Raw genomic sequence first — 27154 nt, 5'->3', positions numbered from 1 at the left:
CAGCCTGGGGTACAGAGCGAGACTCCATCTCAAAAAAAAAAAAAAAAAGAAAAAGGTAAACATAGCAATAAAACAAGGACATACTACATGAGCAAACATTTCACAAAAAATGGGTAAATAAAAATAAGTGCATAGGGAAAGTTCTTAATAGAACTCGCATTGTTTGAAATGTCACAAAATATAGCTAAATATTAAAACGTGTTATCTTTGCACAGCATGGCACCTATAGCTAATAATATGTATTATATGCTTAAAAATTGCTAAGAGTGGATTTTAAATGTTCTTACCACCAAAAAAATAACTATGTGAGGTGATGAATATGTTAATTAGCTTGATGTGTTTCCCAATGTATACATATATCAAAATATCACACTGTATAAATATCACCATAAATATAAATATCACCATAAATATACACAATTTTTATCCCACAATAAAACTGGGGGAGGGTCGTTATCTCCAAGTTACAGGATTACAGGTAACTTTTTTCCTCTTTATTTTCCAAGTTTTCTATAAGTATGTATTACTTATATAAATTAGGAACAATTTTCTTTTGTATAAAACTTATAAGCACAATCCAACCTTACCTGGACTTGTTTTCTCCCATATAGCAGTTTATTCTCCCATATAGCAGTTAATAAACTGCTACTAAATTTAAGGGGCTTATTTAAAATTTAATTAAGATTTAACAAAACTAGTAGTCTTGAGTACCTCTAACCACATTTTATAGCCAGCAAGCCAGTAAAAAAATGCTCGAGCATTATTTAATAGAAATTCTTCTTTATGGGAGCAGTCTTCTTGGATGGTTTTCACTTACCAAAAAGGCAAAAGTGCTCACTTTAGCAGTCTGGAGTACTCATCTGTGGTTTCTAGTTTTGTTTAACAAAATTTTTACTTTCCCATACCACTAACCTTTAGAGACTGGCGTAATTGGACTTTCTTTGAGGTGCTATGCATGAGTATAACTAAATAAACATTACAAACCTACAACTCTACAGGGTAAGAGAACAAATATTTACCTTTTTAGCATCTGCAGAAGCCCTCAGCCCTTCTGGCAGTGGGTGCACTAAAGGCAAAACCGCAGCACTGACACGCTGAAAATGAGAATCAGAAACCTGTTCCAGACGTGGTCGCTTCGATTCCAGTGAATCATGATCCACTGGGGATGGGCCTGGATGAAACGGTTCATAACTAGTTCTCCTTTCTTGAGGCCTAATACATACAAAGAAAATAAACACTTGAAAATTTGTAAGTGATGTACAACTAACTCCCTGCTAACATCCCTGGTTAGACTTTGAAATAATAAATGAAAAAGTCATGCTTACATTCAAAGTGAATCCATACCCCTTCTGTTCCTACCCCCAAAGAATATATACCTCACTACACTACCATTAAACTTCTAGTCTAATTTTTAAAAAAGGTTTGAATTAGCTGGGCGTGGTAGCGGGTGCCTGTAATCCCAGCTACTCGGGGGGCTGAGGCAGGAGAATTGCTTGAACCTGGGAGGTGGAGGTTGCAGTGAGCTGAGATCGAGCCACTGCACTCCAGCCCGGGCAACAATGTGAGACTCTGTCTTAAAACAACAACAAAAAAAACGTTTGGGGGGAGGGTTAAAAACTAATCTAGAAGTGAAAGACAAAACAAAACATTTGCAAAAAGTTTAGTTGCTGAAGAATATAAACTATTATTTTTAAATGTTAAAATGCCATAATAATTAAATTTGGGATAATATAAACCAGAAGAGCCACCATTTTTCAACCAATAATAAAAACAAGCAAGAAATAAAAATCTCCCAGCTATTGCTACATAGAAAGAGAAATGACTTCCGTTATGAGGTACCATTCAGTCTTAAAGACAAGTCTCTTGAGGAGAAACCCAACATTGCTTCTAAAACATCATCCTGGCCCCAAAAACATGTATTCTGTCTAGCTTCCCTAAATACATGACTTGAAGATCAGAATCTTTCATTTCTTTACAGGATGTATTGTTGAGTCCTGCTCGTGAGTGCTCACTAAGTTGACTTTTCATTTTCTACCAGGTGTTTACAGAGGTGATATTGTATCTCATGGCCAACCTGTAAACTAATGCTTTGCAAAGCAGTATTTCATTGAAAACAGAATCGCTGGGTTTCATATGGAGGAAAGACAATGAAATGAATGCTAAATTCTTTTTTTGTTTATTTGTTTTTTGAGGCCCAGGCTGGAGTGCCCCATCTCGGCTCACTGCAACCTCCACCTCCTAGATTCAAGTGATTCTCCTGCCTCAGCCTCCCCGGTAGCTGGGATTACAGGTGCGAGCCACCATGCCAGGCTAATTTTTGTAGAGATGAGGTCTCGCTATGTTGCCTAGGCTGGTCTCAAACTCCTGAGCTAAGCAATCCACCTGCCTCAGCCTCCCAAAGTGCCACTGCACCTGGCCTGAATGCTAAATTCTGTAAAATTATTATACTTCAAAATTTTAAATCTCATTCAACACATAGAATCCCATTATCTTAAAATTCAGAGTGACATCACAAAAAATGGTGCAGTGGGAAACTTCAGGAACAAGACAAAGATGACTGCATTCACCATTTATATTCAATATGGTATTGGAAATTACTGTCAGAGCACTAGGAAAGAAAAAGAAATAAAAGGTATCCAAATTAAAAAGAAATAAGCATTTTTATTCAAGACAACATGATTCCATATGTAGCACCCTAAAGAATCAGCAAAAAAAACTATTAGAGCTAACAAATAAGTACATCAAAGTTGCAGGATACAAAATCAACACACAAAACTCAGTTGTATTCTATACACTAGCATTAAACAATCCAAACATGAAACTTAAAAAACTATACATTTATGCTGGGTGCAGTGGCTCACGCCTGTCATCCCAGCACTTTGGGAGGCCAGGGCGTGTGGATCATCTGAGGTCAGGAGTTCGAGACCAGTCTGACCAACATGGAGAAAAACCCATCTCTACTAAAAAATACAAAATTAGTCGGACGTGGTGGTGCACGCCTGCAATCCCAGCTACTCGGGAGGCTGAGGCGGAAGAATCACTTGAACCTGGGAGGCAGAGGTTGCAGTGAGCCGAGATCATGCCATTACACTCCAGCATGGGCAACAGGAGTGAAACTCCGTCTCAAAAAAAGCAATACATTTATAAGAGCACCCAAAAGAACATAGCTAGGAATAAATATGACCAAGGAGGCTTACAACTTTAAACACTGAAAACCACAAAACATTGCTCAAAGAAATAAAAGACTTAATACATAGTAAGAAATCTCAAATTCATATGTTGGAAGACAATGTCATTAAATGACAATACTACACAAAGCAACCTGTGGATTCAATGTAATCTCTAACAAATGCCATTGGCTTTTTTTGCAGAAATAGAAAAACATCATAAAATTCATATGGAATCTCAAGGGATTACAAACAGCCAAACAATCTTGGTAAAGAACAAAGTTGGAAAACTCACACTCCACCTTTTAAAGCTTACTACAAAGCTATTATAATCAAAAGATTCATCCTCCACTAAGGCCAGGGGTAATCTACCCAAGTAATGCCTTAGCTGGACTTCTGCCCTCAGTTGCCCCCTCAGCTAGAACATAACCTACAAAAGCATAATTTTCAAGTATTACATTTCATTTCCAGCAACTCTGCCTCTGAGATTTATCAAAGCTAGAAGGTGAGGCATACCATACGCAGTACTGGAGAAGAAACTAAGGTACCAAGGAACAGGACAACTAAGAAAACAATGAGTATGGAATGCTCTTTTTCTATCTAGAAATCAGACTACTTCCCATTTCAGCCTGCCAATCCTTTTTAGAAGAACAAACCTACTCAGCCATAAATAAATACATAATTTAATGTATAAAATCTCAGAAATTTAAATAAACTACAAAAATCTTTGCTAAGTACAATTTAATATTAGGAGTTCTGGTAGAACTAAGCATGAAATCTCCAATTTAAATTAATGTATTTGCCTTTTAAAATTAACACCAGTAGAATGGTACACTTTGAAAACAATCTAGTAATTTCTCAAACAGTTAAATAAACATAGAGTTACCATATGACCCAGCAATTCCACTCCTAGGTATCTAACCAGCAGAAAGGAAAATATACGTACAAACAAAAACTTGTACATGAATGTTCACAGCAGAATTATTCACAATTGTCAAAAAGTAAAAATGACCAAACACCCATCAGCTGATAAAAATAAATAAACAAACTGTGGTATACAAAAAAAAAAAAAAAAAAAAACCTAACAGCAAATTTTCACATAAAGAAATCTTTGTAGGGCCCGATGCCGTGGCTCACACCTATAATCCCAAGACTTTGGGAGGCCGAGGTAAGTGGATCACTTGAGGTCAGGAGTTCGAGACCAGCCTGGCCAACAAGGCGAAAGCCCGTCTCTACAAAAAATATAAAAATTAGCCAGGCGTGGTGGCGCGTGCATGTAGTCCCAGCTACTCGGGAACCTGAGGCAGGAGAATCGCTTGAACCCGGGCAGAGGTTGCAGGGAGTCAAGATCACGCCACTGCACAACACAACAGTCTGGGTGACAGAGCGAGACTCATGCCTTAAAAAACAAAAAAACAAAAAAACAAAAAACTGTAGGCTTGCAAACTTTGTAGAGTTCCCCATTTTACTGACTTTCGTCATCTTGTAACACCATCTTTAAACATCTTTAAAACAAATTAAAATTACAAAACATATTTAAATAACTATACTTTATCATTTGAATTTTAAAGAATTTTAAAGCAGTCTGATTTCTTGCTAAAAGAGAATGCTCCATACTCAATGTTTTTCTTAATTTTCCTGTGCCCTGGTTGCCGGATGTAGTGGCTCACACGTTTCCCATCACTTTAGGGGGCCAAGGCAGGAGGATTGCTTGATGCTGGGAGTTTGAGACCAGTCCGGGCAACATAGCAACTCTGTCTCTACAAAAATAAAAAATTTGTCAGGCACAATGCCATGCGCCTGTAATCCAAGCTACTCAGAAGACTGAGGCAGGAGGATCACTTGAACCCAGGAGTTTGGAGACTTTGTCTCTTTTAAAAAAAAAAAAAAAAAAAAAAAAGATGGGTTTATGGCTAACTACCAATCCTCTTACCATGGCATCCATTCTTTGTTTGGCTGGATTCAGTTATCAAGAAATTCTTAGGCCAGGTGCAGTGGCTCACACCTGTAATCCCAGCACTTTGGGAGGCCAAGGAGGGTGGATCACCTGAGGTCGAGAGCTCGAGACCAGCCTGGCCAACATGGAGAAACCCCATCTCTACTAAAAATACAAAAAAAATTAGCCAGGTGTGGGGGCGCATGCCCGTAATCCCAGCTACTCGGGAGGCTGAGGTAGGAGAATCACTTGAATCCGGGAAGCGGAGGTTGCAGTGAGCCGAGATCGCATCATTGCACTCCAGCCTGAGCAACAAGAGCAAAATTCCATCTCAAAAAAAGAAAAAAGAAAAAAAGAAATTCTTTCAGGTTTGTTTTGTTTTGTTTGAAACAGAGTGTCACTCTGTCTCCCAGGCTAGAGTACAGTGGTGCGATCTTGCCTCACTGCAACCTCCACCTCCTGGGTTCAAGAGATTCTCCTGCCTCAGACTCCAGAGTAGCTGGGATTACGGGCATGCGCCACCACTCCCAGTTAATTTTTATATTTTCAGTAGAGAAAGGGTTTTGCCATGTTGGCCAGGCTGGTCTCGAACTTCTGACCTCAGGTGACATGCCTGCCTCAGCCTCCCAGAGTGCTGGGATTGCAGGTGTGAGCCACCACGCCCGGCCTCTTTCAGTTTTAGATGCTATAATTGCTCAGTGCTTTCATGTCTAAGAACATCTGCCTGTTATTTTTATTGTTAAACTGTCTGGTATAATATTCTTGAATATCAATTTCTTTTACTCAGAACTTTGTAGCTACTGCTTCACTATTTTCTGTCACTCAATTCTGCTATGTAGAAGTTTGTAGCCTGACTCTTCCATCTTGTGGAGCATTTATTTTGTTTCCTGAATTCCTAATTCTTTTACTTATCCTTGAAATTTAATTCCTTAACCATGATCTGTCTTGGTATGGATCATTCTTTCTGTACAAATTTTTCCTGGAACAAGATATGTTTTATCAATCTGTAGAATCTATCAATTCTTCCTTAACTTTATGGGGAATTTCTGTATTATGAATATTATTAATGTTCCTTTACCAGGTTTTCCACCTCAAAAACATGTTCTTATAGTATACTGGATGATCTTTATTTGTCCTCCCTACAAGTTCTTTCTAATTGTCTTAATCTTTGTCCTTTTTCTTCAGCACTCACTCTAATTATATCAAGACTTTGTTCTAAGAGAAGGTTTACCTTAAGCCACATCTACTTTATTCCTCTTCTTTCTAATTTTATATCTTGAGGGCATTCAAATGTCTGAACTACATTTAGCCCATCTGGCTGCCTTATCATTTTGTTTTTGAATACTTCATTATTTAAGTTCTTTTATAGTGCATAGCACTTATGAGGCATGCTCTTTGTTTATGTTTCTTACACGTGGCGATTTTATTTTTGGCATACTGTGTTGCTTTAATTTTCTTTTCCAGGAATATATTCGCCTCGTTTGTGCCATTCTCCACCCTCCTGCTCAGGTACATTGTGGCAGCCTTTCTCTTTGGCGTGGGATAGTCTGGGTGGGTTCTCCTTGATTGTTCCCACTTTTTCTGGCATGTGTTCATCTTCTCTGCAAATGGAAGAATAGGTATGGCTTTCTAAATACTGTTCTACTGCCCGAGGGAGCAAGGAAGTGGGGCAAAGGAGGAAAAATCTTGGTTAGGGCTGTAACTGCCTTTGCTAAGGACTCTGGCCCCCTCTACCAGCCAGACATGTAGACCACTCCAGAGGGTTCTGGCTCATCACTTTACAGAATGGCACATCCCAACTGTCCTTTCTGCAGCTGTTGAGAAACCAGGATGGCATAATGGGAATTCTCAAGCAAACCATTCACCACCACCAATATAAATTTTCTCCAATCAAGGAATATTCATGAGAAATCCTAGGATTTCACTAACTTACTTTCTTCGATACTGCTTTTTTTAAATTTTCTTTTTTAAAAACTCATGTTCCGCCGGGCACAGTGGCTCACGCCTGTAATCCCAGCACTTTGGGAGGCTGAGGCGGGCGGATCACCTGAGGTCAGGAGTTCGAGACTAGCCTGGCCAACATGATGAAACCCCACCTCTACTAAAAATATAAAATTAGCCAGTCATGGAGGCAGGCGCCTGTAATCCCAGCTACTCTTGAGGCTGAGGCATGAGAATCTCTTCAACCCGGGAGGTGGAGGTGAGCCAAGACTGTGCCACTGCACTCCAGCTCGGGCAAAAACAGCAAAACTCTGTCTCAAAAAAATAAAATAGGCCAGGCATGGTGGCTCACGCCTGTAATCCCAGCACTTTGGGAGGCTGAGGTGGGCAAATCACAAGGTCAGGAGATCGAGACCATCCTGCCTAACACAGAGAAACCCCCAGCTCTACTAAAAATACAAAGAATCAGCCGGGCATGGTAGCATGAGCCTGTAGTCCCAGCTACTCGGGAGGCTAAGGCAGGAGAATTGCTTGAACCCAGGAGGCAGAGGCTGCAGTGAGCCGAGATCACGCCACTGCACTCCAGCCTGGGCAACAGAGCGAGACTCCATCTCAAAAATAAAAAATAAATAAATGAAATAAAATAAAATAGAAAATAAAATGAAATAAAATAAAAACTCATGTTCCTTGAGTCATAAAACAATAATGCTACTTTACCAATAGAAAATAGGAGGTCAAGTCATTCAAGATACTTGTAATTCTTTCTGTGAATCCCACTTTTCCAAGTTTTTGACAATAGCTGTATGTCTTTCCTTGTTTATAAAAGGGTAAACTTTTAGCCTTTTTGAAAAATATATATTTTTGTATATTTCTTAGATATTAGAGGACAAGTAAGCTGAATTCCCTCTCCAAACTCAACCAAGAAATGTATTATATAATAATTTTAGGCTGGGAGTGGTGGCTCACGCCTATAATCCTAGCACTTTGGGAGGCCGATGCAGGTGGATCACCTGAGGTCAGGAGTTTGAGACCAGGTTGGCCAACATGGTGAGACCCTGCTTCTATTAAAAATACAAAAAAAGTATTTTTTTTTGTAGTGCCTGTAGTTCCAGCTAATCGGAGGCTGAGGCAGAAGAATCGTTTGAACATGAGAGGCAGAGGTTGCAGTGAGCCAAGTTCGTGCCACTGCACCCCAGCCTGTGCGTCAGAGTGAGACTCCATCTCAAATAAAATAATATTATATTTCAAATCTTTGATCATCTTAAAACCTAAACAGTGAGCACATTTTTGAAATGGGAAATCAGGTACCTTACAAAATTGCTGAAATCAGAAAGGAAATTTATAAAGGTAATTATATTTCAAAATACCTTAGAATTCGTATAAATAAAATGAAAATGAAGAAATTACAACAGATGCCTCAGAAATAAAAAGGATCATAAGGAACTATACGAACCATAATATGTCAATAAATTGGATAACCTAGAGGAAATGGATAAATTCCTAGAAAAACACAACCTACCAATATTGAGTTAAGCAGAAGTAGAAAGCCTGAACAGACGAATAACAAATGAAGAGGCTGAAGAAGTAATCAAAAACTTCTCAACAAAGAAAACTCCAGGATCTGAAGGCTTCATGGCAGAATTCTACTGAATAATCAAAGAAAAATATATACCAACTCCTCCTAAACTCTTCCAAAAAATAGAGCTAGAGGGACTATTTCCCAACACATAATATGAGGCCAGCATATCTAAGTCAAAGGCATTTAAGTTGATACCTAAGTCAAGGACGTCACAAGAAAACAAAACTAGAGGCCAATCTCTCTAATGAACACTGATGCAAAAATCCTCAATAAAGGCCAGGCGTGGTGGCTCACGCCTGTAATCCCAGCACTTTGGGAGGCTGAGGCGGGCGAATCACGAGGTCAGGAGATGGAGACCATCCTGGCTAACACAGTGAAACCCTGTCTCTACTAAAAATACAAAAATTAGCCGGGCGTGGTGGCGGGCGCCTGTAGTCCCAGCTACTCAGGAGGCTGAGGCAGGAGAATGGCGTGAAGCCGGGAGGCAGAGCTTGCAGTGAGCCAAGATCATGCCACTGCACTCCAGCCTGGGCAAAAGAGCGAGATTCTGTCTCAAAAAAAAAAAAAAAAAAATCCTCAATAAAATATTAACAAACTGAATTTAACAACACATCACAAAGATTACAAACCACTAGCAAGTGGGATTTATCCCTGGCATGCAAGGCTGGTTTAACATACACAAATCAATGGGATATATCATATTAAGAGATACACAAATCAATGGGATATATCATATTAAGAGAAGTGAAAACAATGGGAAAAGGACCTAAACAGACATTTCTCCAAAGAAAACATAAAAATGGCCAAGAGATATATAAAATGGTGCTCAATATCACTAATCACAATGGAAATGCAAATTAAAACTACAATGAGATCTCACCTCACACCTGTAAGGATGGCTATTCTGCAAAAGATAACAAATGTTGGCGAGGGTATGGAGAAAAGGGAACCCTAGTATTTTGTTGGTGGGAATGTAGATTGTTATAGCCATTATGGAAAACAGTATGGAAGGTCCCAAAGAAATTAAAAATACAACTACTATAGACCCAGCAATCCCTCTTCTGGTTGTATACTCAAAAGGAATGAAATCACCACCTCATAAAGATATCTGGGCTGGGCTCAGTGGTTCATGCTTGTAATCCTAGCACTTGGGAGGCTGAGGCAGAAGGATCGCTTGAGGCCAGGAGTTCAAGACCAGCCTGGATATAGTGAGACCCTATCTCTACAAAAAATACAAAAATTGGCCAGGCACAGTGGCATGCACCTGTGGTGCCAGCTACCCGGGAGGCTGTGGTGGGAGGATCGTTTGAGACTGGGAGGTCCAGGCTGCAGTGAGCCATGATCATGCCAGTGTACTCCAGCCTGAGTGGCAGGGCAAGACCCTATCTCAAAAAAAAAGAAAAAAACAACAACCAGATACCTACACTCCCATGTTCATGGCAGCATCATTCACAATAGTTTATATATAGAAACAACCTAGATACCCACTGACAGATGGATAGATAAAGAAAATGTGCAGGCCAGGCACAGTGGCTCACTCCTGTAATCCCAGCACTTTGGGAAGCCAAGGTGGGCGGATCACTTGAGGTCTGGAGTTCAAGATCAGCCTGGCCAACATGGCGAAACCCCGTCTCTACTAAAAATACAAAAATTAGCTGGGCATGGTGGCACACACCTGTAGTCCCAGCTACTCCAGAGGCTGAGGCAGGAGAATTGCTTGAACCCAGGAGGTGGAGGTTGCAGTGAACCAAGGTTGCGCCATTGCACTCCAGCTTGGGCGACAGAGTGAGACTCTGTCTAAAAAAAAAAAAAAGAAAAAAAAAAGAAAATGTGATGCGTGTGTGTATACATATATATGTATATGTGTGAGTGTGTGTGTGTGTGTGTGTGTATATAAATATTATTCAGCTTTAAAAAAGAAAAAAATCCTTTCATATGCCATAACATGGATGGACCATGCTGAAACCACGCTGAAATAAGCCAGACACAAAAAGAAAAATATTGCATGATCTCCCCTGTATATGGAATATTTAAAAAAAAAAAAGCACTCAAATACACAGGGATAGAGAATGAAACAGTGGTTCACCGGTTGGGGATGGGGAAATAAGGAGATGGAGGTCAAAAGATACAAAATAGCAGATGTGTGGGATGAACAAGTCTAGAGATCTAATGTATAACATGAGGACTAAAGTTAATACAATTGTGTTATATTAGGGATTTTTGCTAAATGGGTAGATTTTAGCTATTCGTCACCAAAACAAAGTATGTGAGATGACAGATATGTTCACTGGCTAAACTATGTGTATCCCATAACATCATGTAAACCTCAAATATACATAATAAATTTATTTTAATACGTAAATGTAAAAATCATTCTTAACTTGAGGACTCTACAAAAACAGGACAGACAGGATATGGTCAGCACCAACTAGCCTTAGTTTGGCAACCTCTGTCCTAGATAATAAAAAAAGTGAAAAACAGCAAACAAATAAAACTAAACCTCTAGTGCTGCAAAAGAACAATTTGAAATGATGATGTCAATACTGAAAAAAGAGAATGGCAAAAGTATGGGTAACAAACTTTTTTTTCCAAACCAAGTGGTTTCTAATTCTTTGCTTTTGTATCAAAGGAGAAACTGTTTTTTAGCTGAAAGATCAAAAAAAAATTTTAGATACCAGATCATTGTGATTGTTGGTCTAGAAATTGGAAGGCACTCAGAGAATTAAGCAAAATTGCAGCTACAAAATTTATTCCATTTCTATCTGCTTAGATGAACAATATTTGTTGTCTATAAAAAATACAAATTGGCACAGTATTCACATAGAAGCCTGCCTGTTTCCAGTAATTAGTACTCAAAAATTACAATAATTGGGGGAAGGGAAACCAGTCCTCTCTTATTAAAAGATATGTTTTCAGTAAGATTTTACTTTTTGCTTTTAATAATAATGTAATAAAATGTATACATATATTTATGCTTTTTTGTTCAAGGATCTACTACTACTAATTGTCATAACTTAATCCAGAGTAAAACTTTTAAACACTCAGGGCCTAAAATCACAGAAAATTTAAATACATTTATTTTATTTATTTATTTTTGAGACGGAGTCTCTCTCTGTCGCCCAGGATGGAGTCCAGTGGCGCGATCTTGGCTAACTGCAAGCTCCGCCTCCCAGGTTCACGCCATTCTCCTGCCTCAGCCTCTAGAGTAGCTGGGACTATAGATGCCCGCCACCACGCCCGGCTAATTTTTTGTATTTTTAGTAGATGGGGTTTCACCGTGTTAGCCAGGATGGTCTCAACCTCCTAACCTCATGATCCGCCCACCTTGGCCTCCCAAAGTGCTGGGATTACAGGCATGAGCCACAGTGCCTGGCCCAAAATTTCTTTATGTATTTGTAGCAGAAATATATGAGAGTGATCAGTAAAATATGTTGAATAAACATATTAGCAAAAAACTTTTACTGGAGAAGAAAAGAAATAAAAATTCGAGGAGAAAAAAAGGACAATATAAAATTTCCTACTGGTAAAAAGAAGAGAAGTAAAAACAAAACCAAAACACGTCATCTTAACTGATGCAGAAAAAGCATTCAACGAAGTCCAAAATCTTTTCTTGACTTAAAAAACTCAACAGTTTAGGAAAAGAAGGAAAGTTCCTTAACATAATAAAGGCCATTTGTGAAAATTCCACAACTAACATCATAATCAATAGGGAAAAACTGAAAGATTTTCCACTAAGATACTACGAAAGGTAAGGATCGGATCCTTTTCCCATCTAGTACTACGTTGATTAGAAGCAGTGGCAAACGCTTCTAATCAACATAGTACTAGAAGTACTAGCAAGAGCAATCAAACAAAAAAAAAAGAAAAGAAATAAAAGGCATCCAGTCAGAAAGGAAAAAGTAAAAATATCTCTATTGGCAGATGACACAATCCTACGTATAAAAGTTCCCCAAGATTCTACACATAAAAAAAAAACTGTTAGAATAAATGAATCCAGTAAAGTTGCAGGATACAAAATCAACAGCAGTTTTATATACAAACAACAACCTAACTGAAAAAGAAATCAAGGAAACAATTTATGACAGTTTTAAAAAACATTTAAATAAATTTACTTGGTTAAATAAATTTAACCAAGGAGATGAAAGATCTGTATATTGAAAACTATAAAACACTGATTAAAGAAACTGAAGACACAAATAAATGAAGAGATATCCTGTGCTCATGGATCAGAAGAATGTTGCAAAAATGTCCACACAACCCAAAGAAATACACAGTACAGATTCAACACAATTCTTATTAAAATCCCAATGGCGTTTTTCACAGAAATAGAAAAAACAACCCTAAAATTCACATGGAAGTATAAAAGACCCCCAATAGCAAAATCAATTCTGAAAAAGAAAAACAAAGAGGCATCACACTTCCTGATTTAAAATTGTATTACCAAGTTACAGTAATCAAAACAATATGGTATTGGCATAAAAACAGACACACTGATCAGCAGAAAAGAACAGAAAGCCCAGAAATAAATCTAAACATATGGCCGCCTAACTTTTGACAAGGGAACCACAGCAACACAGTGGGGAAAGGGTAGTCTCTTCAATAATGCTGGGTAAACTAGATATCTAGATGCAAAAGAATGAAATTAGACCCTTGTTTTACACCATACACAAAAATCAACTCAAAATGGATAAAAGACTTAAATATAAGATCAGAAACTATAAAAGCCCTGCAAGAGAACTTTGGGAGAAAAGCTCTGGGACACTGACCTTGGCAATGATTTTTTGCATATCAAAAAGTCAGGCCACAAAAGCACAAATATATAAATGGGACTACATCAAACTAAAAAGCTTCTGAAAACAAGAAAATAAGTCAGCAGCCTGTAGACACAGAAAATATATTTGTAAACTATGTATCTGCTAAGGAATTAATATCCAGAATTTATAAAGAACTCATAAAACTCAACAGCAGAAAAACAACCTGATTTTTAAATGGGCAGATCTGAATAGACATTTCTCAAAAGAAAACGTAAAAATCACCAACAGGTATATGAAAAGATGTTCAGTATATTAGTCATCAGGGAACTGTGTATTAAAAGTACTATGAGATACTCTCATACCCATTAGGATGGCTATTACCAAAAAAAGTCAAAAGATAACAAATATTAACGAGAGCGTGAAGAAAAGAGAACTCTCATACACTGCTGGTGGTAATGTAAATTAGTACAACCATCATGGAAAACAGTATGAAAGTTCCTAAAGCAATTAAAAATAGAACTACCATATGACCCGGCAATCCTTCTTCTGGAAGGAAATCACCATCTTGTAAAGATAAATGCACTCCCATGTTATTGCGGCATTATTCACGATAGCCAAGATATAAAAACAACCTAAGTGTCTGTCGATGAATGAATCATAAAGAAACTGTGGTATATATACACTATGGAATATTATTCAACCCTAAAAAAAATGAGATCTTGCCATCCACAACATGGATAAGCCTGGAGGACATTATGCTATGTGAAATAAACCTGACACAGAAAGTAAAATATTGCATGATTTCACTTATATGTGGAATCTTAAACAAACAAAAAACAGGAACTATACAAAAAGAACAAAACAGTGGTAACAGTGGTTACCAGGGGCAGGGGGTGTAAAGAAAATGGGGAGATGAAAGTCAGAGGATGTAAAGTAGCAGATATATAGAATGAAAAAGTCTAGATTTCTTATGTACAACATGAGGACTACAGGTAATAATATTGTGCTGTATCTGGGATTCATGATAAATGAGTATAGATTTTAGTTGGTCCAGCCACAAAAGCAAAAATAAAAACAAAAGCAAAAATAAATAACTTGGTGAGATGATGGATACGTTAATTTGCTTCACCATAGTGATCTTTTTATTATCTATACGTATCCCATAACATCATGTTGTATGCCTTAAATACACACAATTAAAAAAAAAAAATTCTGGCCAGGTGCAGTGGCTCATGCCTATGATCCCAACACTTTGGGAGGCCAAAGCGGGCAGATCACTTGAGGCCTGGAATTCAAGACCAGCCTGGTCAACATGCCAAAAGCCCATCTCTACTAAAAACACAAAAGTTAGCTGGGTGTGGTGTGTACGCCTGTAATCCCAGCTATTTAGGAGGCTGAGGCATGAGAATCACTTGAACCCTGGAGATGGAGGTTGCAGTGAGCTGAGATCATGCCACTGCACTCCAGCCTGGGAGACAGAGTGAGACTCTTTTTCAAAAAAAAAAAAAAAAAAGAATTAACTATTTTGGGAGGTAGGCGTGGGTAGATCACTTGAGCTCAGGAGTTCAAGACTAGCCTGGACAACATGGCAAAATCCTATCTCTACAAAAAATACACTTGTAATCCCAGCACTTTGGGAGGCCGAGGCGGGCGGATCACGAGGCCAGGAGATCGAGACCACGGTGAAACCCTGTCTCTACTACAAAAAATTAGCCGGGCGTGGTGGCAGGCGCCTGTAGTCCCAGCTACTTGGAGAGGCTGAGGCAGGAGAATGGCGTGAACCCGGGAGGCGGAGCTTGCAGTGAGCCGAGATCGCGCCACTGCAATCCAGCCTGGGCCACAGAGCGAGACTCCGTCTCAAAAAAAAAAAAAAAAAAAATACAAAAATTAGCCAGGACTGGGAGACTAAGGTGGGAGAATCACTTGAGCCCAGAAGGTTGAGGCTGCAATGAGCCATGATCATGCCACTGCACTCCAGCCTGGGCAACAGAGCTAGAAAGATCCTGTCTCCAAAAAAAAAAAAAAAAAAAACTTTCAGAATGAGAGTGAAGTAAAAGAAAGCAGAGATTGTAAGGACACTGAGGAAAAAGAGAACCCACCATGCATGTACAGGACCTACATTATCTGACAGAATATTTACTATCAGTTGAGGACAATGCCACTATTATCTCCATTTTTATAGGAGGGAAAACTAAAGCTTGAAGAGTTGAGATCAGTGACTGGCAACCCTAGCTGCAAATCAGAATTACTGAAAAACTTTGGCGATAAAATAAAGCCTGGGCCCAACTCCAGAGATGGATTTAAGTGTTTTGTGATGAGGCTTGGGCATCCCAGGTAGTTCTAATGTGCAGCCCAAGTCTATAGAACATAACCAAGGACACACAGGTGACCAGGTGGTTTACTGCCTTTCTACTACATAATATTAATGCCAAACTATGGAAACAAGTTTTAAGGGCTTGTTAACTATTGCAACCAACCAACAAAAAAGAACTCAAAATGCAAACTATAAATGACCAGTCATGGCTTGGTTAATAAAAAATAAAAAAATAAAATAATGACAAACTTGTATACTTCACAAATATAATCCTAGATAGAAACATAAAAGAAACCTCATTACCTGTCAGAACCTGGGTGAAATTCTGAAAGCAAGGAAGGTCGCCTTCGAAGCTGTTGCTGCTGCTGTTGCTGCAAAAGCTGTGATGCCTGACTCACTTCAAGATGAGAGGAACGATAATCAGGGACTGCGAACTCCTAGTATTAAAATAATCATAAATCAGTTATTAACCAAAAACTGAACAACATCATGAAATCAAAGCAAGTATAAAGGTAGTTATGGGCCACTAAGTATGGAAAGAAAGAGCAATGACTATTTCAATCCTTCACTGATCTAATTCTTCCCCTTAAAATAATCAACATTTTAACTACATATCATTAAAAATAATCCAAAATGAAATTTCAAGTTTAATCTATATTCTCATTCCTCTAATAACAAATTACAATAACTCCCAATCTGTATTACTCACATCAGTAAAATCTCAAACTCATGTGTTCAATATGAAATCCTAAAAAGCATTCCAATACCAAATTCATAATGAATAAGCTGGAAGAAGGGTCATGGAAGTCTAATCAAATCCATGCACACTTACAATGAAGAAACTGAAGTCCAGAGAATCAACCTGCTAGTTAAGAGTAGTAGTTTTTCCCATCAAAACTAGGTGAGTGTTTTTATGTTTGTTTTTGGACCTTTCCTTTGTTGGTTGTTTTTTTTTTTTTTTTTTGGCAAAAACTTCTTTTCCAAACAAATCTATTGTGCTAACTCAATCATAAACAGAAAAACACAGAATTACTAAATAAGCTAGCAACTCCAGTCCTAGGTATACACCCAAAAGAATTACAAGTACATAAAACCATAAACAAAACCTAGTACACAATTCTTCATGGGTGCATTATTCACAATAGCCAAAAAATAAAAACCAAAATGTCCATCAACTAATGAACAAATAAACAAAATGTAGTATAACCATACAACTGAATATAATTCAGCCTTAAAAAAGGAGAGATGTTGGCCGGGCACGGTGGCTCACGCCTGTAATCCCAGCACTTTGGGAGGCCGAGGCGGGCGGATCACAAGGTCAGGAGATCGAGACCATCCTGGCTAACACGGTGAAACTCCGTCTCTACTAAAAATACAAAAAAAAAAATTAGCCGGGTGAGGTGGCAGGCGCCTGTAGTCCCAGCTACGCGCTACACAGGAGGCTGAGGCAGGAGAATGGCGTGAACCCCGGTGGGCAGAGCTTGCAGTGAGCCGAGATTGCGCCACTGCACTCCAGCCTGGGTGAAAGAGTGAGACTCCGTCTCAAAAAAAAAAGGAGAGATGCTAGAACACAGATGAACATAGAAAACATTATACTAAGTTTAAAAAAAAAAAAAAAAAAGGCCAGGCACAAAAGGCCACGTATTATTATTCCATTTATATAAAATGTCTATAATAAGCAAATCCAGGCTGGGTGCTACGGCTTACGTCTGTAATCCCAACACTTTGGGGAGGCCAAGGTGGGCAGATTGCTTGACCCCAGAGATTCAAGACTAGTCTGGGCAACATAGTGAGACTTCATCTCTACAAAAAATAAATTTAAAAATTAGCCGGGCATTGTGGCACGTCCCAGCTACTCTGTAGGCTAAGGTGGGAGGATTGCTTGAGCCCAAGAGTTAGAGGCTGCAGTGAGCTCTGATTGCGCCACTGCACTCCAGCCTGGGTGACAGAGCAAGACACTGTCTTTAAAAAAAAGAAAAAAGAAGAGGCAACAAATCCATAGAAACAGAAAATGAATTGGTGGTTGTCAAAAGATGGGGAGAAGAGGAGAACTAAAACTGCTATTAGTTATGGGGTTTCATTGCAGGTGACGGAGATGTCCTGAAATCAGGTAGCGGTGATAGCTGCACAATATAATGAATATATTAAAAGCTGCTACATTATATACTTTAAAATGGTAAATTTTGTTATATGAATTCTGTGTCAACAAAAAAGTTTTAAAAATCATAAACAGATAAAATTGTGCTGTCCAGGATAAAACAGAGGGTAGATAAGCCATTGAGAGCCCTTCTCTATAAGTTATAAGTAAAAAATAACTCATAGTCTAAGAAGAAATCTCAGGTATAAAGTTGAAAATATAAAAAACAAAACCATTTAAAAAACTTTTTCAGCCTGGCACAGTGGCTCATGCCTGTAATCCCAGCACTTTGGGAGGCCAAGGCAGGCAGATCACAAGGTCAGGAGTTTGAGAACAGCCTGGCCAACATAGTGAAACCCCACCTCCACTAAAAATACAAAAAATTAGCTGGGTGTGGTGCTCCTGTAATCCCAGCTACTCAGGAGGCTGAGGCAGGAGAATCACGTGAACCCAGGAGGTGGAGGCTGCAGTGAGCTGAGATCGTACCATTGCACTCTAGTCCAGGCAAAAGTGCAAGACTCCATCTCAAAAAAATAATTTTTTTCAAAGGCACCAAAACAAAAAGGAATTTACATCCAAAGAAATAGGTAAAACAGTAGATAAAAGTAAAAAGAACCTAGAAAATATTAATAATATCCTCAAAAAGAATCAAATAGGCCAGGTGCTATGGCTCACACTTATAATCCCAGCACTTTGGGAGGCCAAGGCAGGCGGATCCCTTGAGGTCAGGGGTTCGAGACCAGCCTGGCCAACATGGTGAAACCTCATCTCTACTAAAAATACAAAAACTAGCCAGGCATGGTGGCAGGCACACGTAATCCCAGCTACTCCGGAGGCTGAGGCAGGAGAATCGCTTGAACCTGGGAGGCGGAGTTTGCAGTGAGCCAAGACCAAGCCACTGCACTCCAGCCTAGGCGACAGAGCAAGACTCTGTCTCAAAAAAACAAAAACAAAAAAAATAGTCCTCATCACAAGGGTTTGTAAAAAAAAAAAAAAAAAAAGAAGAATCAAATAGCAGGCCGGGCATGGTAGCTCACACCTGTAATCTTAGTATGTTGGGAGGCCAGGGTGGGAAGGTTGCTTGAGGCCAGGAGCTTGACACCAACCTGGCCAACTTGGCGAAACCCCGTGTGTACTAAAATTACAAAAATTAGCCAGGCGTGGTGGCACATGTCTGTGGTCCCAGCCATTCAGGAGGCTGAGGTATGAGAACTGCTTGCACCCAGGAGGTGGAGGTTGCAATGAGCCAAGATCGTGCCACCGTACTTAAGCCTGGGCAACAGAGTGAGACTCTGTCTCAAAAAAATAAAAAAAAAATTTAATAAAAGAATCAAAGAAACTAAAAACGGAATCACTGAAGGTAAACAATAGTTGAACACACAAAAGTGAAAAGTAAATGAAAGCTAAGAGAGAACTGAGGAATTCTCTCAGTACCCAGTAAAGCACAAACACATAGAAACCACAGGAAAGAAGTTAAAAATGGGAGCTAGAGCAAAAAGTTCCAACATCCCATATCCACAGGTAAGAGACAGGATCCTGAGAAATAATAGAACAGTATTTCTCCGAAATTAGAAAAAACACAGTCTTCAGATTTAAAAGGGCTTAAGGAAAAAACTGGATGTATTTTTTAAATTAATCTATACCGGACACATGAAAATATTAAAAAACAAGAATAAAGTGAAACTTTATTAAAAGTTCCATGAAATAAAAAAGTTTCCTACAAAGTTAGAAGGATCATAATAAAAGCAGGCTTCTCATTAGCAACACTGAATAGAAGCAAACAGCAAATAATAGCATATTCCAAGTTCAGAGGAAAATAACTTTGAAGCTACAAATTGAATAACTAAGTCATCATTTGGCTGGGCATGCTGCTTCATGCCTGTAATCCCAGCACTTTGGGAGGGCAAGGTGGGAGGACAGCTTGAGGCCAGGGGTTTGAGATCAGCCTGTGCAACACAGTGAGAGCCCATCTCTATAAAAAATTTAAAAATTAGCTGGGCATGGTGGTACAAACCTATAGTCCCAGCTACTCATGAGGCTGAGGTGAGAGTATCACTTGAGCCCAGGAGCTCAAGGTTACAGTGAGCTATGACTGTGTCACTGCATTTCAGCCTGGGTGATAGAGTGAAACCTTGTCTCCAAAAATAAAATGAAATAAAAAATAAACCATCACTCAAGTTTTAAGGCTACTAACTTTTGAGAATTCAAGAACTCAAATAATATACCAACCACAGACACTCTCTGAAAGAATTTTTTTTTTTTTTTTTTTTGAGAAGGAGTCTCGCTCTGTTGCCCAGGCTGGAGTGCAGTGGCGCGATCTAGGCTCACTGCAAGCTCCGCCTCCTGGGTTCAAGCCATTCTCCTGCCTCAGCCTCCCAAGTAGCTGGGACTACAGGCGCCCACCACCACACCCAGCTATTTTTTTTTTTTTTGTATTTTTAGTAGAGACAGGATTTCACCGTGTTAACCAAGATGATCTCGATCTCCTGACCTCATGATCTGCCCGCCTCAGCCTCCCAAAGTGCTGGTATTACAGGCATGAGCTACCACGCCCAGCCAACACTCTCTGAAAGAATTTCTAAAGGTTGTACCCAGCAAGAAAAATTAAGAGTAAGGAGTGAAATAAAAGTAACAACAGTGCACTGCAGCTTCCAGGTATAAGCAGGTAACACTGCTCAGAATTACCTCCCCACAGTCAACAGCTAAAAAATTCAAAGAAATGTAGAAACTATTTTCAGAAACTGAGTAATAGGCAGCACAGGGCTTGATCACTGAGAGAAATGAAGCAAATGAGGTAAGCCCTACCTACCATACTCTAGGCCCTCTGCTTAAAGGCAATTTCCAAACTGCAGCCATGGGAAGGGAACCTAAGTCGTGTCCCACAATCACAGTCATTGAAGAAGCAACCGTACAAGGTTTGGATACGCCATAGGAACTGAACTTCCTAGTTTCAAAGAGAAAGATTTCCTGAACTCTGAATTTGGGATCCCTTAAGCCTCTGCCTGAATTCTAGTCTGTAAATGAATAAGGAGAAATATCACAGGCTGGGCTAAAAATAATTTCTGATGATAGAACAATTAGAAGCAACTATAAAGAAAACAATTCCCTGAGCTCACTCAGGGCAAGAACTCATTCAAATTTCTTCCAGCAAGAGTGAGGAAATCCCACTGAATACACGGGACATTCGACAGAAACCCTAGGAGACAAGCTTAGAAGTGGGGGATAAATTAGACCTAGAATAAAGACTACTCTAGACCTGCCCTAACAGTTTAAAAACAAGCCTCAAAAGTAACTTAATTTCCTACCAAAAAGACTTCATCTCTCTTTACAGGAATATAACAAAGGCCAGCAGTAAAAAAGTATGAAACTCACAATGTTCATATTCTAATCAAAAATGAAATCCACCTGCAATAAAAATGTCACTGGATAAAATTAACAACAGGTTGAAAAGTATAGAAGAAAAGATCACTGACTATGATACCATAGCAAAATGAAGCTGATGGATTAAAAAAAAAAAAAAAAAAAAAAAACCAGGGAAAAAAAAAGTGAACAGAGGTCCAGTGAACTGTGGAATAACATGCAACATGAGTAATTGGAGTCCCAGACAGAAACTATGGGGAAAGGAGACAGGAAAAAATATTTGAAAAAAACAATGGCCCCAAACTGCTCAAATTTTATGAAAATTATAAATCCACAGAATCAGGAAGCTTGGTGAATGCCAGGGACAATAACGTATTCATTCAAAAAGCACAACAGCCAGGCGTCATGACTCACACCTCTATTCCCACCTACTTGGGAGGCTGAGGCAAGAGGATCCCTTGAGCCCAATAGTTCTAGGCTACAGCTCTGGGCTATGCCAATCAGATGTCTACACTAAGTTCAGCATTTATATGCTGACCTCCCAGAAGCAGGAGGACCACCAGGTTGCCTAAGGAGGGATACACCTGCCCAGGTTACAAAAAAAAAAAAAAAAAAAAAGGAGCAGGTCACCACTCCTGTGCTGATCAGTAGTGGGACTGCACCTATGAAAACCACTGCACTTCAGCCTAGGCAACATAGCAAGGCACCATCTTCGTTTAAAAAAAAAAAAGCCCAACAAAGTCACCTCATACCCAAATTGCTGAAAACCAATGATAAAGAGAAAACGCTTAAAAAGTAACCAGAGGAGACCAGGCACAGTGGCTCACACCTGAAATCCCCACACTTTGGGAGGCCGAGGCAGGCAGATCACTTGAGGCCAGGAGTTCGAGACCAGCCTGGCCAACATAGCGAAAACTTGTCCCTCCTAAAAATACAAAAAATTAGCTGGGGCCAGGCACAGTGGCTCACGCCTGTAATCCCAGCACTTTAGGAGGCTGAGGCGGATGGATCACCTGAGGTCAGGAGTTCGAGACCAGCCTGACCAACATGGAGAAACCCTGTCTCTACTAAAAATACAAAATTAGCCGGGCATGGTGGTGCATGCCTGTAATCCCAGCTACTCGGGAGGCTGAGGCAGGAGAATCACTTGAACCCGGGAGGCGGAGGTTGTGGTGAGCCAAGATCGCATCATTGCACTCCAGCCTGGGCAACAAGAGCAAAACTCCGTCTCAAAAAAAAAAAAAAATTAGCTTGGCACAGTAGTGCGTGCTTGCAGCCCCAGCTACTCAGGCGGCTGAGGCACGAGAATTGCTTGAACCCGGGAGGCAGACATTGCAGTGAGCCGAGATTGCGCCACTGCTCTCCAGCCTGAATGACACAGCAAGACTGCCTCAAAAAAAAAACAAATAGCCAGAGGGGGGAAAATGTGTTTTATATATTAACGAACAAAAATGAAGAATGACCACAGGCTTCTAGTCAGAAACCATACAAGCCAGAATACAATGATATGACATCTCTTAAAATACTGAAACTGTCAACTTAGAATTCTGTATCTAGTGAAAATAGTCTTCAGAAATAAACTTTTTCAGGCAAATAAAAGATGAGAGAATTAATTGCCAAAAGACCTAAACTGACAGAAATGAAGTTCTTCAGGCAAAAACACAGTAACATCAGAAGAAAACCTGAATATATAAAAAGAATAATGTCAGAAATGATATATACACAGGCAATTAGAGAAGGAAAAAATAAAGAGCAGAAATCAGTGAAATAGAAAAATAGTGAAAATGATTGAAACCAAAGCTAATTCTTCAAGAATCTATTAAACTTATAAACCTCTAGGCGGATTGATTAAAAAATAATAAAAAAACACATTATCAACATGAGGAACAACATTGCAACATATCTCAAAGGCACTGAAATGATGAGGAAATATTGTGACAAATTATGTCAATAAATCTGATACCTTACACAACAAAATATACCCAAACTGACTCAAGAAAAAATTGAGTATCTGAATTATAACTACTAAAGAAATTGAGCTCATATTTAAATTCTTCCCACAAAAAAAATTCTGGGCCCAATAGTTTCACTGATAAATTCTATGAAATATCTAAGGATGAAAAAGTATCAATCCCGGCCACACATGGTGGCTCACACCTGTAATCTCAGCACTTTGGGAGGCTGAGGCAGGAAGATCACCTAAGGTCAGGAGTTCGAGACCAGCCTGGCCAACATGGTGAAACCCTGTTGCTACTAAAAATACAAAAAATTAGCCAGGCATGGTGGCGGGCGCTTGTAATCCCAGGTACTTGGGAGGCTGAAGCAGGAGAATTGCTTGAACCAGGAGGAGGAGGTTGTGGTGAGCCGAAATCACCCAATTGCCCACTCCAGCCTGGGCGACAGAGCGAGACTCAAAGAAAGAAAGAGGAGAGAGAGGGGAGAGAGGGGAGAGAGGGGAGAGAGGGGACAGAGGGGAGAGACGGAGAGAGGGGAGAGGGGGAGAGAGGGGAGAGGGTGAGGGGGGGAGGGGGGGAAGAGAGAGAGAGAGACAGAAAGGGAAGGGAGGAAGGGAGGGAGGGAGGAAGGGAGGAAGGGAGGGAGGGAGGGAGGGAGGGAGGAAGGAAGGAAAGAAGGACGGAAGGAAGGAAGGAAGGAAGGAAGGAAGGAAGGAAGGAAGGAAGGGGCCAGGCAAGGAAGGAAGGAAGGAAGGAAGGAAGGCAGGCAGGCAGGCAAGCAAGAAAGAAAGAAAGAAAAGACCAGGCACGGTGGCTCATGCCTATAATCCCAACACTGGGAGGCTGAGGCAGATGGATCACTTGAGGTCAGAAGTTTGAGACCAGCCTGGCCAACATGGTGAAACCCCATCTCTACTAAAAATACAAAAACTAGCCAGGCATGGTGGCAGGCACACGTAGTCCCAGCTACTCCAGAGGCTGAGGCAGGAGAATCGCTTGAACCCGGGAGATGGAGGCTGCAGTGAGCCAAGATCATGCCACTGCACTCCAGCCTGGATGACAGAGCAAGACTCCATCTCAAAAAAAAAGTACCAATCCTACACAAACCCCTTAAGAAAACACACAAGTAAAGAGCACTCTCCAAGCTAACATCATTCTTAATGCATAAAGACTGAAACTCAACGCTTACCACACCACATATAAAATTTTAATTCAAAATAGGTAATTTACCTAAATGAAAAACCTGTAATTATAAAACTTAGAGAAGAAAACATAAGTGAAAATCTTAGTGACCTTGAATTTGGCAAAAACTTCTTAGGTATGACACAAAAAGCACAAAAAATGAACAATGAAAATAATACATTGGGGCGGGGTGTGGTGGCTCACACCTGTAATCCCAGTGCTTTGGAAGGCCGAGGAGGGTGGATCACCTGAGGTCAGGAGTTCAAGACCAGCCTGGCCAACATGGTGAAACTCCATCTCTACTAAAAATACAAAAATTACCTGGGTGTGGCGGCACACGCCTGTAATTCCGGCTACTCAGGAGGCTGGGGCAGGAGACTTGCTTGAACCCAGGAGGCAGAGGTTGCAGTGAGCTGAGATGGCACCATAGCACTCCAGCCTGGGCAACAGAGCAAGACTCCATCTCAAAAAAAAAAGTACATCGGACTTGATAAAAATAAAAAATGTACGCTCTCCAAAGGATACTGTTAAGAAAATGAGGCAATACTTCTTTTAATAATCTAGATACAACAAATATATAGATACATGTCTTCTAAGTAATTTTACTTACAATAATCAAAAACTGGAATAGGTGATTGGATAAACAAATTGTGGTATACCCATACTCAACAATAAAAAGGAATGAACTAAGACATGTCAGACATGGATAGATCACAGAAGGATTATGGGAAGCAAAAGAAGCCATAGACAAAAGAGTTCCCATGAAGCTCAGAACGTATACAATGTATCATGATAGAAAGCACATCAGTTGTTTCCTAGGAGCTGAGGTTAGTAGGAAGTGGGGGAGGAGGACTGACACGGGTGGGTGCCAAGGAGGATGGGGTGCCAAGGAACGTCCTAGAGTGTTAGAAATGTTGTTCATCTTCATTTTCGTGATGGTTCTATGAGTTTATGACTTTGTCAAAATTTGTTACAATGTACACATATAATGAGTGCATTCTAATACAGATATATGTGTGTGTATATATATATATACATGTATATATACATATATATAAATATATATACATATGTATATATACATGTATATATATATATGTATATATATATATATAAAAACTAAACTGCAAAGTTAATTTTGTTTTTTTTAAGATGGGGTTTCACTCTTGTTGCCCAGGCTGGAGTGCAACGGCGCGATTTTGGCTTACTGCAACCTCTGCCTCCCAGGTTCAAGCGATTCTCCAGCCTCAGCCTCCCGAGTAGCTGGGATTACAGATGCCTGCCATGATGCCTGGCTAATTTTTTCATATTTTTAGTAGAGATGGGGTTTCACCATGTTGGCCAGGCTGGTCTCAAATTCCTGACCTCAAGTGATCCACCCGCCTCAGCCTCCCAATGTGCTGGGATTACAGGCGTGAGCCACGGCGCCTGGCCTGATTTTTTTAAAAAACCAGCAGCAACAATAATCCAGAAAATTGGTAATTGGATGAATAACACTGGGGTATGGGGACAACACAAGCAAAATTCAACACCCAATCATGACAGAAATTCTCAAACTAGGAACAGAAAGCAACCTCTTCAACCAAAAAAGGCATCAACAAAAACGTGCAACTAACATTACATGTAATGGTGAAAGACTAAATGCCTCCCTACACAGGAACAACATAAGAATGTCCATTCTAACTCTGTAATCATGACTACACTTCAAAGGAGTCCTCAGTAGGACCCCGTAGTACATTTTGATGACAAATCTGCTTTCTTAGTCTCTGAGAGGGCCGTTTTATCCCATCCTTTCCTATTTTTCTTTAAACGTCTTACACCCATATCCTTGGTCTACTCTGAGATGATTATTTCACCTCATACTTTATTTTTCACAAGGTAAATCAATCTCTTACAAACTCTTCCTATGATAAAGTCTTACTTCCTATCTACCATCCCTTCCTTCCTTCCTACCTACTAAACAAATCTTCCTACCATCAATCTCTCAAGAAGAGAGAGGTCTTTATCCTGGCCATCACTCAAGACATGCCGAGTTATCTGGCCAGCTTAAAACTCAACCACAACTTGGGAGTATAAATATAGGTCTTACCCCAGAAATTCTAGAGAATTGATAAGTTTTCTATTTATCATCAACTCCTATCATGGAAAAGCAAAGACAAGTTCAACTCCTGAAATCAGCATAAAGCCACAGTAAGAAGACAGAAATAATTAATACCCAACTTTTGGTTCCTCGTTTTTGTAAATAGCTCTTGCCACTTAAAAAAAAAAAAGGTAAATTTGGTGGTTTCTGACCAACATGTGTATTAAATAGGAAAAGTAAAGAAAAACACAAAAAACACGTGCAATTTGCATAGTATTTGTTCCTTACCTGCTGGTGGCGGGTGCTGGGAAATGTATACTGGACAGAGTGAGGAGGATAACGACTTTGTTCTGTGCTGAATGCTCCTTGGTTGGGAGGATAACCTGAACTTGACATTATCAGTAAAGAAGTCCTCACCAGACTGTGAGATCAACGCCAATAAACAATCATGTTTCTAGGAAACAACCTAAACAGGATGGGAAAAAAATAGAATTAATAAGAACTAAAACACCAAGTGTACTTCTAATAAATTATAACTATAGCTACATAAATAAAACCACAATTACCAGTAAAAGCTTCCTCTCATGTATTTACTTAATAAAAGTTACCAAGATTTGAAAACATTAATGCGTCATTTCTTTTTATGCTTAAAATAGGTTAATATGTGACAAATAATAATAATTAGCTATATAAAGTAAAAACAGTATATAAAAACAGCATAAGATCTGGCACATAGTAACTGCTCAGTA

The 27154-nt window shown here is 39.6% G+C and overlaps 1 protein-coding gene across 1 annotated transcript; it reads right to left on the bottom strand.

Moving 5' to 3' along the window:
• Positions 1-977: 977 nt before the first annotated feature.
• LOC116464266 (nuclear receptor corepressor 1-like) lies at positions 978-26867 on the bottom strand. The gene is made up of 3 exons (XM_032147560.2): positions 26694-26867; positions 15995-16128; positions 978-1212 (listed from the first exon to the last, which is right to left on the bottom strand). Exons 1-3 carry the CDS (start codon positions 26799-26801, stop codon positions 993-995), a joined length of 462 nt encoding a protein of 153 aa, XP_032003451.1. The 5' UTR covers positions 26802-26867; the 3' UTR covers positions 978-992.
• Positions 26868-27154: the final 287 nt, after the last annotated feature.

This window comes from Hylobates moloch, unplaced genomic scaffold (assembly GCF_009828535.3).
Source record: "Hylobates moloch isolate HMO894 unplaced genomic scaffold, HMol_V3 SCAFFOLD_348, whole genome shotgun sequence".
In the NCBI taxonomy this organism is placed as follows: Eukaryota; Metazoa; Chordata; class Mammalia; order Primates; family Hylobatidae; genus Hylobates; species Hylobates moloch.
The sequence above is the reverse complement of the archived record's forward strand: the minus strand, read 5'-3'. Positions and strand labels throughout refer to the sequence as shown.